This window comes from Ascidia mentula, chromosome 4, assembly GCF_947561715.1.
Source record: "Ascidia mentula chromosome 4, kaAscMent1.1, whole genome shotgun sequence".
In the NCBI taxonomy this organism is placed as follows: Eukaryota; Metazoa; Chordata; class Ascidiacea; order Phlebobranchia; family Ascidiidae; genus Ascidia; species Ascidia mentula.
In genome coordinates, this window is record NC_138569.1 from 14818919 (window position 1) to 14832281 (window position 13363).

The 13363-nt window shown below is 38.1% G+C and overlaps 1 protein-coding gene across 1 annotated transcript; it reads left to right on the forward strand.

Annotated features, from left to right (window-relative positions):
- Positions 1-662: 662 nt before the first annotated feature.
- Positions 663-13311, forward strand: LOC145898723 (uncharacterized). Its single transcript, XM_082987304.1, has 28 exons — positions 663-816; positions 1169-1229; positions 1294-1426; positions 1571-1684; positions 1747-1798; positions 1851-1918; positions 1976-2113; positions 2222-2334; positions 2439-2528; positions 2736-2846; positions 2935-3058; positions 3295-3404; positions 3461-3614; positions 3687-3948; positions 4102-4232; positions 4473-4584; positions 4891-4954; positions 5368-5617; positions 5960-6035; positions 6104-6242; positions 6533-6714; positions 6839-6999; positions 7167-7296; positions 7633-7765; positions 7883-7996; positions 8122-8182; positions 8534-8689; positions 13200-13311. Exons 1-28 carry the CDS (start codon positions 764-766, stop codon positions 13238-13240), a joined length of 3333 nt encoding a protein of 1110 aa, XP_082843430.1. The 5' UTR covers positions 663-763; the 3' UTR covers positions 13241-13311.
- The last annotated feature ends 52 nt before the right edge of the window (positions 13312-13363 follow it).

Below are 13363 nucleotides of genomic sequence, written 5' to 3' on the forward strand. Positions count from 1 at the left end.
ACTGATTTCAAATTCAGTGTGCTGCAAACCAATCCAGGAGAGATGCCAGAAAGCTTGAAAACGGTTTTAAACAAATGTTGTAGACAACCAACCCGTCATGAAGCACAACCCCTGGCACCCTAAAAGGTCACGCGTCAACCACGGCACATTTAAAGGCGCATTGCTGTCCTTGCCTTCCCGATTGACGAAGGTGTTGTATTCTGTGCTTTAGAGATTTGAAACGCTTATGAAGATTGCAGCCCAAGGTTGCTGACCAATAATTGAACCTAATATCACAGTGAACCAATCACCACTAATTTCCAGCAAATAATCACGACAAAAAACAAAATCACTTTTTGATTACAACCTGTGCGAAATAAGAAGCTCAGCACACGTGACCACAAGAAAAAGCAAATAGGGTAAACCCCCCTTTGAAGAAGTTTCCTATTTTTGTGAAACCACACTCACGGTTCTTTCTTTTTCTTGAGGTTGGTCCAACACCAGGATGCCATATCGTGCTTATTTCCAAAAAATGTGTCTAAATTTGTACTTTTTTTTGCATGTACCAGGTCATTTGTTGATAGGTGATAAGTATATTTTACATATGCTAGAAGCTTTTAATTTGGTCGTTTATTAAGGTTTTCAGAAACGCATTGGAAAAAACTATATATCCCAGTTTTAAGACTAATGATCTGTACATTTGAGACTGTTGACCAAGTCTTAGCAGACGGGTTTTGAATCATATGTTACACAAATAGGATTCCTACTGCCATATACATTCAAAATGATTACAAAAGAAAACATGTGGTGTGCTTCAGGAACAGGAAAAATTGTCAGGCAAGTGCAGTTACATCACTAGTACAGATGTGTTAAATGTTATTGTCTATAAAGATATGGAAAAATAAGGTTTTAGATTAGGGTTAGTGTGGGTCTAGAGTTTGGTTTAATCCTGCCTATGTTCCTAACTTTGTTATGTTAACTTAACCTGGGAAACCCTGTCAACCCAGTATATTTTGAGATGCATAATTTTTGTCTTGCATGGTTTCGTACAATAAAGTGAGAAAGTTATAAACTAAAATTTTTCCTAATGATAAATTCAAAACTTAATATATTTTTTAAATAATATATGTTGTCAAGGCATGTATTGGTTGAAAAACTTGGAATTGTTTAACCTGTACTACTGTTTCAGGATTTTGTCGTGGGAAGAAGATGGTTGCATTTTATACTCATGGACTGATGATGCGGAGCAGGTTATTTGTTACCTTTTGTAGAACTTCAACTACTTACATGTGACTTTTTTGTTTTATGTAAAAGGACACGAAAAGTAATTCAACACTGTACATTCGACTCTTTAATCCAGAAACTAATAAAGATGATGTTGTCCTAATATGCAAGACAAGTGCGGATATTTTATCTGCATATATATCTCCAGATCAACATGCAATTGGTAAATATATAGTGGTTACATTAAACCGTCCATTTGTTCAGATAACCAAACTAATAAATACTGTTCTGTGGATCGGTAGCTATACCTTGTCACACATGTTTTTACCCACAAAATATTATGCTACAAATATTATATATTTTCTAGCATTTACGATGTGGTTAAGCAGTGATGTTTTTCAAACAAAGTCAAACTTTGATTTTATTGTCAAAGCACATAAAAAATCTGACCAGTTCCATCTTTTACCCAAGAGCGTGACAGGTTTGTGGATGTAATGCTTATGTACAAGACATGATATTTTACACTTTAAAATCTTGCACTAGATGCAATGCCTATCAAGGCTTGGCAAAGTGATGAGAACGGCACACCAATAAGGTAGGTTTTTCATGCTTTTGTAGATGTGAACATAACAGCAATGACTTTTCAGTCTTTCTGAACCAACTGTTTGTCGCCATGGGGTTTATAGATCATTCCTAGCAGAAGTTTACCCAACAGGTGGGTTATTCCAGTCGGCTATCAGTGTTTTGGTTATTGATTGATTTTTTTTTATAGGCTGGACAATGAAGTTCGACACTGACAGAAGGTTGCAACAAAGGGTGCTTTTCACAAATCACATTACCAAGAAGCAGAATGGAGACCTCAGACTGACAACATATGAAGTGCTTTTGATTTTACACAGAGAATCAATTGGTATATTTTGCTTTCCACTTTCTGTAACAGAAAATATATTACATTGTTGTGTATACATCAAAATGATAAACCTGTTTTTGTTGGTTGAAAAATGGAAGTTTTTTTCAGGTTTGTACAATGTTGAGTTGCAAGATAATTCAAAAATTTCAAGTGCTAAACAAATAACTTCAAGCACCTCCAGGCATGTCAGCAGACGTGTACATGGTAGACCGACAGCTGAGGTAAATGTGTGTAGCTATTGACATCATACGTTGTAGGTGGAGAAGATACAACATCAAAATCCTTTTTGGTATATTCTATTTTAAATGGAGTATTTGCATTACAGGTGATCGTTGATGGTGCCATTTGGAGCCAATGGGATGCAATTACCCAACGACTGTACTATTTGGTTCCTGTGAGACGCACAACTGCTCATGTAAGTTTTGTTGCATTTAGTTAATGATTAATCCCTAAATCACATAATGCTCTTTATTTGTTGTGTTAGCAATTAACTTCTTTAAAAGAAGATTAATGGGGATTATTATCTGGATTATATGTTCATGTGACAAAGGCCTATTAAATTAACAATTAATGAAATGTAGTTGTTTCAATTATTGATATACTTTCTACATTTCTTTTTAAGAAACCAACTCTAAAAGGAAACAAAACTGATGAAGTCAATCCACGGTATTGTCAGTTTGTCTGTGTTCAATTTTTTGAGAGCATGCCCCTTAAAAAAGTGATGGAAGTGCAGGTAAATAAAATAAATTGTTTTGTAATATGTTTATTCCCAAACTTGTATGAGAAGCTAACATTAACAATTTTAACATTGACATATTAAGGTGGATCTTAAAATTTCAAAGTTTGCCCTTTTTAACAAGAGTTCTCTGTCTGCTCACCATGAGTTAAACCCCACAGTGTCAAGCCAAGAATTCAATATGAGAGTATGTTTGTTCAATGAAACAGGTAAACACCATGGGTTTGAACAATGTTGCAATGCCTAATCTATTGATTTTCTGGAAAATGATAATATAAATTAGCTGCTTTTATAAATTTGTTTATTGCCAAACACCACTTTTCGTTTCAATATGTTAATTCGAAAACATGTGGTATTATTTTTGCAATATTCAGGCTACTCAATTACCATGAAATATTTCAAGCAATAAATAAATAAATAAATACTGTTATAATGGTTTTGAAAGGTACTGTGTGCCTCTGTTGGCAAGAACTCAGTTCCACCTCACACAATCCTGCTTGGCTGTACACAATTGCTGTTATTGACAAAGAACTGTGGATAAGATATCCCACTAATGTAAGCAAAAATTGTTGCTTTAAAATTTGAATTTTAGAAATCACAGTGTATTTTAGGAAACAATTCAAAATAAGCAAGTTGCCTTTCTTGTCTTGGGACAAATGTTATTGGTACATTGTCCAGGGGAGTTTGTGCATTTCTATGATGTAAAAAACATGACGTGTGATGTTCAAGAAATGTCAAACGGGCTTTACCATATGCATTTGCCAGGTGTGAATGACTCTGTCCATCCATGTTTATTGTATCGCAATAACTTTTAAAATAAACTATTTTCTATTTTAGAGACCTGTTTTCCTAGTTTGCTGGGTTGTTCTTTGGAATTTCTTACCCACAGTGTAAGGTTTATAGAAAGGTCTCCAGGTGCCACTGAGCCAAGCGTCTTAACAGACTCCGTAGATTCATTGTCGTCAACTGCTTCATTAAACACGTTTTCCAACACTGCTCTTTGTTATGACAGCAATTCTGGATGTTTGATTTTGTTGCAGTTTAACCACAAACATTTTGGATCACTTTTTAGCAATGAAATACTCAGCATACAAAACAGGTTAAAACATGCTTCTTGTGTAAAATTAGAAGGAAATTTGTCAAAAATATTGGGAAAATAACAGTTTTGAAAATTGTCTCTTTTGAATAGTGAAAGTGATGGCCTAAGCAAAAATTTCCAATCTTTGTGTCTGTAATCATCTTTTGTTTTCAGGATATTTTTGACAAGATTTTGTGTGGCTTCATCAAGATCATCTTCCTTGGGTCTTTCAGCAATATTGGACCTTATTATGAACAACCCCACAAATTTGCATGTGACCGGTGTTCTAGCCCAGCTGCTTATAAGTGAGCATGAACACAAACTGTTTGCTGTGAATGCTGACATGCATATCACTTGAGCCTTTTGCGGCAAACACATATGCTACTCATTTATTTGTTAATTTTAACCCTTTAAAGTATCGTAACACAGAAGACTTTTCATGAAGAAAACTAAAAGTGCCTTCAACCATTGTGAGAAAAAAAAGTATCCTCAGATCACATTTTCCAAATATATGCTTGTTTTTTAACATTTTGCTTTGCACGCAGCTTCAACAGTGTTGGAACTGAATGATCACAAACAAAGTATCCCGCCTTTGGTACTTCCCCTTTTTCCTACAACTGTCCCAACAAGCTGTCTGTTACGTTGTTTTAATCCATTGTAAGTTTTCTATACTGTATTTTTGAATTGCCATAACCGAAGGTTTCGCAACTGGGGATCCACAGTGACTTACCGAGGGTCCATAAGACTTCCACAAACAATAATATCTCAAGTGATCAAGTTCATTTTTTACAGGACATCACCAAAAAAAGTTTTTTTCAATGTTGATTGTGGTTTCATGGGTAAAAAAAAATATAATTTGTGATGTATTGAAATTAGGATTTTGGTCAATAAATAACATCTCCTAAGGAAGTGGCATTAAAAACAACCAGTTCACAAACAATCTTCCATGTTTTGCTTTAACAGAGAAAGCCTTGTTGAATACCTGAACTCTATTGATGTAAGTTTGATTACAATGCAAATTGAACAGGTTGGTTTTTGTTATTATTATTTTGTCTAAGACTTCAAAAAGAGGTGAGTGTTGGTCATGGTTAACGCGATATTTTAGTCCCAAAAACTGGATTGTCACCCCCGTTGGCTCGAATTTTTGCGCCATTTTGTTACGACCAGTTTAATTTTAACTGCTTGTGAAGGTTTGGAATAAAAAATTTTCAAAAACGCTTGGCTGAAACTCCGACCAACACACGTCATCGTCACACACACGACCATTACTCGCACAAACGTAATAGGGATTTACCGATGGTTAAAGCGAAACGAATATCACATTTGTTTAAATAATTTGGTAGGTTGACACATTTTGGACATATAGAAGAACCAAATTCTGACAATTTTTTACCGATATTTTTGTATGAAGGTATTATGGTACCTTTTTGTCGTTTTTAGTATCTTGCCTCCGTAAGTTTAAATCTCCGCTTTGTGGTGGGAAGAAGTCAGTCGGTGGCTCATACCAGCATTTCATCGTTGGACGGTTCTACGAGAACGACAGCGGGGAAACGTGCTGGAAACCAGGATACCAAAGAGAGTTTGTGGTACAGAACGCTGAATGCTTGCAAATCCGGGAGTTTTTATGCATACGACCTGAAGTGCATCCGCGAGGAGCTTTCAATTATCAGCAAAGCTACTGTGCATTACGGTATGACTTTTTTTGGAGTAAGAAAAGGAGCCACAAAAATCACATACTAAACCCAGAAGAAAACATGATTGGGTTCGTTGGGTTCGAATCCAGGCGTGGTAAAAAGGGCATTTTTAACAAAGTTTGTCTTTACTTTCCGAAAGCATTTGATGTGGTTCAGCCAATAAGCGAGAAAAATACCCGAAATATATGAAATATTGCAGTATATGAGCTACAAACCGTTGCGGTTTTGCGATGCATAGCTGTTGCAAAGTGCATATGCTAGTAAAGAGATATTTCTGCTTTTGGTCCAAAAAGCTTTTTTTTGTTATTTTTGTTGAAAGAAGCTTTTTTAATTTTAAGGAAGAAAAAACAAACCAGCATCGATTCCCGCACAAAGTCGAAATCTTCTTGACCAACTGACTGGATTTTATGCAAGGTTATTGTTGCAAACCTACGTAAAACAGTGCATGTGAATCAGCAATTTCTGCAAAATAAAAATTACAGGGATTTCTTGAAGAAGGTCGATGTTGCTTCATCGAGCACGAGCGCTATGGGTCCGGATCCTGATCTTTACCGCGGAAGCATTTTGTCTTTTCTCAATGAAAACGAACGCGATCAAACATCGGAGTGCATCATTGTGTTGGTGGGTGTTGAAATGTGTTTTATTTTTTTCTGGGAATTTGGTTGTCTGTTTTGCGACCTAAAGTCACACTATACAGCGCCATTTAATTGCGGTGATAAAAAAATTATAGCCTCATGTGATCAACCAATAATTCATGACAAAAACACAAACTACCTATCGTCACAATAAAAGCACAAGCGGTAATAATTAAATATCCGCTTTGCCTGAGTTTCTCATAATTTTGCTCGAAATTCCCCATTGATAAAAGTAAACGGTTGCTTGATGTATATAACTTTTGTATATTTCTGCAGACCAACGAGAAGCTGTGCGACCACCTCAGCGCTAACTTGCCCAATAACCCTGTCGCATCGGAAACTTGTTTTAATGTATCCAATCTGTCACGTGACTACATTTACGCACAAATGCGATCAGTTCACCACACTTTTACTCTTATGATGTTAAAGTCGGGAGTTGAAGATTTTGAGCGCTCATTGTAAGTTTTGACTGTATATATATAAGTATATATCGCAATTTTGCGACGCAAGTACTTAGAAACGCCTTGTTTCGAGTGACTATTGAATTCTGTGAAGTTCCTAACATTGTTGTTCGAATTTCAGGTTTATCAGTGCTTCGAATAAGGAGCAACGTTTGTTAACCGCCGTCAACCAGTTTCAACTGGTTTGTTCCATGATTTGCTACCCTCTGCCAAACGGTTTTCAGACGTTCGTCACCTGCCTCACATTTCGATGTTTGCTTTTTCGATTTCCAATCACAAAAAGTCAGTGCAATATATTTACTTGAATGAACCAATAATCTTGTCGACCAAATGTTTTTTTTCTTTTTTCATGATCTTAAAATCAAAGTCAATAATGATATTATAGCGTAACATTTGATAAAGCTGCAAAGTCCAAATGTGAAATTTCGTGCCGTTTGCAATGCAAACAGATGATGAGAAAAGTGATTCAAGAAAGTTGGAAGAGCGGTTCTTTGGTCAAGTGGACCGAGGTATGATACAACTGACACCGGAGTTTGTTGCAAGAGCTTTGGAGGAGTTGGGTGACAAAAAAAATTACAGGTTCGCGTTTTTGCCGTGAAATACATTTCACGAATAAGATTGTTAAAAAACAAACACTAACAATGAAGTATTGTTCAATGATTTCTATAACATTCTCATTTCCGCTTTGGTAACACACTTCTAAGATTATTACAACTTAAGACATAATTTTCTATGTATTGCACAGCATAAGTTTACATATAAGTTATCATGCATGTACAGCAGCAAGCAACGGAACGAAAGCCTGTATTAAAAGTTTAATTTCGATTTCTCTGCAACAATATGTGATTAGCGAGAAAGTTTCAATTACTTATATTCGTGTAAATGTATGTAAACTGAAACTGTCACATTTTGCAGCGATATTCTATACGAGGTACTGACGCGGACCCGTAACGTCGATGGTAAAAATTGTGACTTGGCCTCATTGTGTGGGATTGAACAGTGGGACGACCCGAGGGCGAAGAAGTGGCTTGCCAAGGCCGGTGCCAAGGTTAGTAAACTCTTCCATTTAGGAACAGAAATCACGGATTTACTCATAATTCTGAGAATAAAAAGTCTTCTATTTACATTATACTATTCCGTGTTCGACGTACAGTTAATTTTAAAGGAAATATTTCATGCGGCTCAAAACTTGTCAGTCCCACCAAGTTCGCCTGAACCCACCTCACACGATGGGATAAAGTTTCTTCGTAGTCGCTCTTCATCTGCACCCAAACCACAAGTAAGTATTTTATTTGCTTCAAATATGCTGTAGTTTATACCCCTTTATGTCTGGGAAGAATGCAACGAATGCACCCAGTAACGTTACAAGATGTGTTTGATGCTACTTTTTGTGTTTTTACGCAGAAAGAGGTGACTGTGCCAACCTTATTGAAACGTATGGCGAGCACCAAAGGAAACGCCCCTGGTAAGTCCCTAAACAACATTAAAAAAAGCGGATATACTTGAATTTAAACCTGTGTGCGATAACGTATTCAACCTCAAATTTTTTTAAGCGGGGAAATATTTTTTAGATTTACTCAAATAAAGTTGTGGGGATAAATCGTCCGACGAACCAGAATACGACTGGGCGTGCTTAATGACAATAACTGTTTTCTTAAAAACTAAGCAACGTTTTGGCACTTTGAGAGAACTCGAATATTTACCTTTGGGACTTGCTATATGACCGACGCCTGTTCAGGTCTATAGGTTTAGAATAATTTATGAAAAAATAGTTTAGTCTGAACAATTTTTCTAATTTCTAAACGCCTCTTTTTAGAGTCCCGTGGTGATGCTGTCGAAACCGCGCAAGCGGCACCTCACGCAGATTTTCCACCCTTACAAAACTTCATCGATTTTGTGAGAAACACCGAAGAAAAGATTGCGCAATCGAGACAACAAGCACGTCCCAGATATACCGACCAATCACTGACAGGTAACTTTCAATATTTCAATTCCGATATCGACCTTTTCTAACGCCACTTGTTGTGCGTGACACAGGTGGAAACTTCACGTTTGCAGAATTACAATATGAAATAACCTTGTGTCAAACGCATTTATTGTTAAGAATACATGTTTCGCTCAAAATAAGCATCTTCAGTTCTACAATAAAACGGAAAACAAAATAATAAAATGCTGAAAAATAAATGCTAAAAACTGGCCGAACAAATGGGCTACTGGTGATAACCTCCAAGACAATCTGAGTAGCAATGTCTGGTGACCTACTTGCGTGGTGTAGCGCCGCAGCCGCAAGCATGCGTTGCATGTAGATAAAAACGTTGGGCATATCACGTGATCGCAGGTAGTACCATTTTTTGAATATTGATTTGTGCGTTTAAATTTTTTGCCATTTGTTTTCACAAATGTCCAAATGCTCCATAGGGGTTGTTCAAGGAACACCACAGAGTAGCATGTAGCCAAATCAGGTCTTTTGTAGAACGTCGTTGGGTAACGTGCCTGAAAATGGCGGAGTAGCGCACTTTTGTCTCCCGCTTCATCGGTGTTGAATGTTCTCCACATCTGTCTTTGCTTGTTCCACCTGGTGGAGAACTTATTCTTCGTTTGTCCGACGTACTTTTCTTGGCATTCCTTACAAATTGCCGTATAAATTCCAAAGCTTGCACAATCCAATTGGTCGTGTAGCTTGATTGTACCAGATGGTGTTTTAACCTGGTGAACCCCGTCAACCATGCTGTCAAAGCCTTTGAAATGTCCACATAGGCCACATTTTCGGCATGGTTTCGAACACCCTGGCCCTGTGTGGGTACGGATTGCAATAGACCTAAAAGCAGTAAGCCAGCTCCATAATGTCCGGGGCTTTTTAAACGTCACTTTAGCGTTTGGTTCCAATTCTTTTTCCCTCGACGATAAAGTCACATAGCCGGGGAAGGATGTAGCCCAGTATACTCGGCAATTTTGTTTTTTTCTTGTTGGTTCTTGGGCCCAAACCTTTCCTCCCAATTTCGCGCAATGTCAACCAGTCTTTTGGTGCTTTTTGGTGAGAATTCAGACATAGCGCACTTTCTCTGCAGTCGTTTGAGACTTGCCTGGTAGTCTTCCGGTTCTTCATTGAGACAACGCATCCTAACAGCCTCCCCATATACAATGGCTTTGAATACATGTTTGGGATGGTGTGATCTCCCGTTGATAAATATTCTCCCTTCGCTTGTCGGCTTCACGAAATCCTTGGTTTTAAAACCCAACAAGGAATCACTTGTAATCACGTAGAGAATGTCCAAAAACTCCAATGCACTGCCTTCTTGTGTCGTATTTATTTGTCTGAAGGTTAGTATTAGACGTGGTTAACAATAAATGCGTTTGACACAAGGTTATTTTATATTGTAATTCTGTACACGTGAAGTTTCCATCTGTGTCACGTACAACAAGTGGCGTTAAAAAGAGTTCGATTTCGGATTGAAAATATTGAATGTTGTTACTTGATTACTCACCATGAAATCACCAAGACATCCATCTGACAGCCAGAAATCGGAAAACCCTGATAAGAGAATGTGTAAATTGGCCAAACAGCAGGCCCTGAAACTCTTTCTCAAGCAATGTATTACAAAGCGTGTTCTTTTGCCCTCTAACAACAAAAAGGGAATTGATTTTGATCTTCTGTTGGTGCAGCAAGAAAGAAGAATTAAGAAACAAATTGCTGTCAGGGATGGCAATGTTGGAAATGTTGCAGACGATGGAAAAACAAAGTCACCGAAAGAAATTTCTGTGGCGTTTGGAAAAAGCAAAGTTATTTGAGAGAAAAGTTTCTGCCCGGCCCATCAGAAATGCAAACCAGGAATCAACGCGATCGGATTCGCTATCGCCGGAGAAAAAAATATCAACGCAGACAAGAACTAGTGCGACAGATACAAGGATAATAAATAAAACCAGTAGAGCCATAACAATGGATGATAAACTATTGCTTCTGAAAGGTTTCAAATTTGCACCCACACCAACTTGGTCCAACCTAGTAGAAATGGAAGAATGGCGAAGGGTACAATCACACATCAGGCGGGTGGAGTGGGCCAGTATATTCCCTTCCAATGAGGAGGAGGAAGAAAGTCCTTCATGTCGGGACAAGTTGCCTGGGAAACTCAAAATCAAAAAACTTTCTAGACCATCGACAGAACAACTTTCTGAAAGGATAAAAGCGTACGTCAAAGCCGTTACGGTTAAAGTTAGAAACCTAGGGGAAAAGGTAAGGGAAGGTTTTGCTAAACATAACAACCTATCCTACAACTTACGGCAAAGTTTAAAACAGTTGTCGACAGCAATTCATAATCAGGAAATCGTTGTGTGTCAATCTGATAGAGATGGAAAATTAATAATTATTGAATTTGATGATTACAACAACATCATGATGAGAGAATTGCAGAAGTTCCAAAAGCTTGACATGGACGAAGCTACTTTTCACAAACATGCGCTCTCTGTCAAACTGCACTGTGAGGAAGTTATGAAACATCTGCACTCTGAGGGAGCAGCAAACGATGACATCTTGTACCACACAACGGGTATCAAATATCATGATATGAAATACAAACACACATGTGGCTCCAGCAGCAAAGCATTTTGGAAACCTCAACGCGGCTTATGCATACCCGTTATTCAAGACGCATAAGCTCTCCGAGCAACAATTAAAAGAAACCTTTCTTACAGACATACCAACACGACTGCTGCAGGCAGCTGGTAACATATTCACCTCAAGAGTTACTGCCTTTTTCGAATGCATCCTTCAGCCCATAAGCAATGCATTCTGCAAATCCGTATTTGACGAGTACTGCAGAGACAGCAAGGACTATTTACATGCGTTGGCATTGTGGAAGCACAAACAACACCCAGAATCGCAGGAAGAACTCTCCAACTAGTGGCCGCCGATGTCACTGCACTATATACAAGCTTGCACAGGGACTTGGTGAAAAAAAACAGCGCACTCAAAAAACACGCCAAGTACTCAACAAGAACTCGAGGTGTGATTGTAGAACTTACACTACTTTGCTTGAAAAATGTTATTACCACCTACAAGGGGCAATACTACGTTCAAAAAGATGGAATAGTCACCGGAGACAACCACTCAGTATCGGTTGCAAACATTGCAGTCCATGAAATTATAACCCGCATTAAACGGAAACTAGAAAAAACGGAAATCTTTAAACGCTACATAGAAGATATAATTTTTCTCTCGTATGGGGAAAGATAAACAGAGGTCACAAAAACGCGTTAAGAACAGTTTTTAATGACCACGGACTAACACTAATCTTCAGCAAATAAATACGACGCAAGAAGGCAGTGCACTGGAGTTTTTGGACATTCTCCACGTGATTACAAGTGATTCCTTGTTGGGTTTTAAAACCAAGGATTTCGTGAAGCCGACAAGCGAAGGGAGAATATTTATCAACGGGAGATCACACCATCCCAAACATGTATTCAAAGCCATTGTATATGGGGAAGCTGTTAGGATGCGTCGTCTCAATAAGGAACCGGAAGACTACCAGGCACGTCTTAAACGACTGCAGAGAAAGTGCGCTATGTCTGAATTCTCACCAAAAAGCACCCAAAAGACTGATTGAGATTGCGCGAAATTGGGAGGAAAGGTTTGGGCCCAAGAACCAACAAGAAAAACAAAATTGCTGAGTATACTGGGCTACATCCTTCCCCGGCTATGTGACTTTATCGTCGAGGGAAAAAGAATTGGAACCAAACGCTAAAGTGACGTTTAAAAAGCCCCGGACACTACGGAGCTGGCTTACTGCTTTTAGGTCTATTGCAATCCGTACCCACACAGGGCCAGGGTGTTCGAAACCATGCCGAAAATGTGGCCGAAAAATACATCGGACAAACGAAGAATAAGTTCTCCACCAGGTGGAACAAGCAAAGACAGATGTGGAGAACATTCAACACCGATGAAGCGGGAGACAAAAGTGCGCTACTCCGCCATTTTCAGGCACGTCACCCAGCGACGTTCTACAAAAGACCTGATTTGGCTACATGCTACTCTGTGGTGTTCCTTGAACAACCCCCGATGGAGCATTTGGACATTTGTGAAAGCAAATGGCAAAAAATTTTAAACGCACAAATCAATGTACAAAAACTGGTACTACCTGCGATCACGTGATATGCCCAACGTTTTTATCTACATGCAACGCATGCTTGCGACTGCGGCGCTACATCACGCAAGTAGGTAACCAGACATTGCTACTCAGATTGTCTTGGAGGTTATCACCAGTAGCCCATTTGTTCGGCCAGTTTTTAGCATTTATTTTTCAGCATTTTATTATTTTGTTTTCCGTTTTATTGTAGAACTGAAGATGCTTATTTTGAGCGAAACATGTATTCTTAACAATAAATGCGTTTGACACAAGGTTATTTTATATTGTAATTCTGCAAAGGTAGTAAACTTATAGCTTTTCGATATAAGTAAAGAAAACTTGATGTTAACATTTGTTTTGCAGAAATGATCGAGGCGTTGTTGGCGCAAACAGTTTCAACATAAAGTTGATGATCTTTTGGTTCAAACATTTAAAAGCAATGCCATGATACACTGTGATTTTCAGTATTTCGTCCTAATACAAAATTCTATAATTTTCAGTATTTTTGTCCATTTGTTACAGGGATA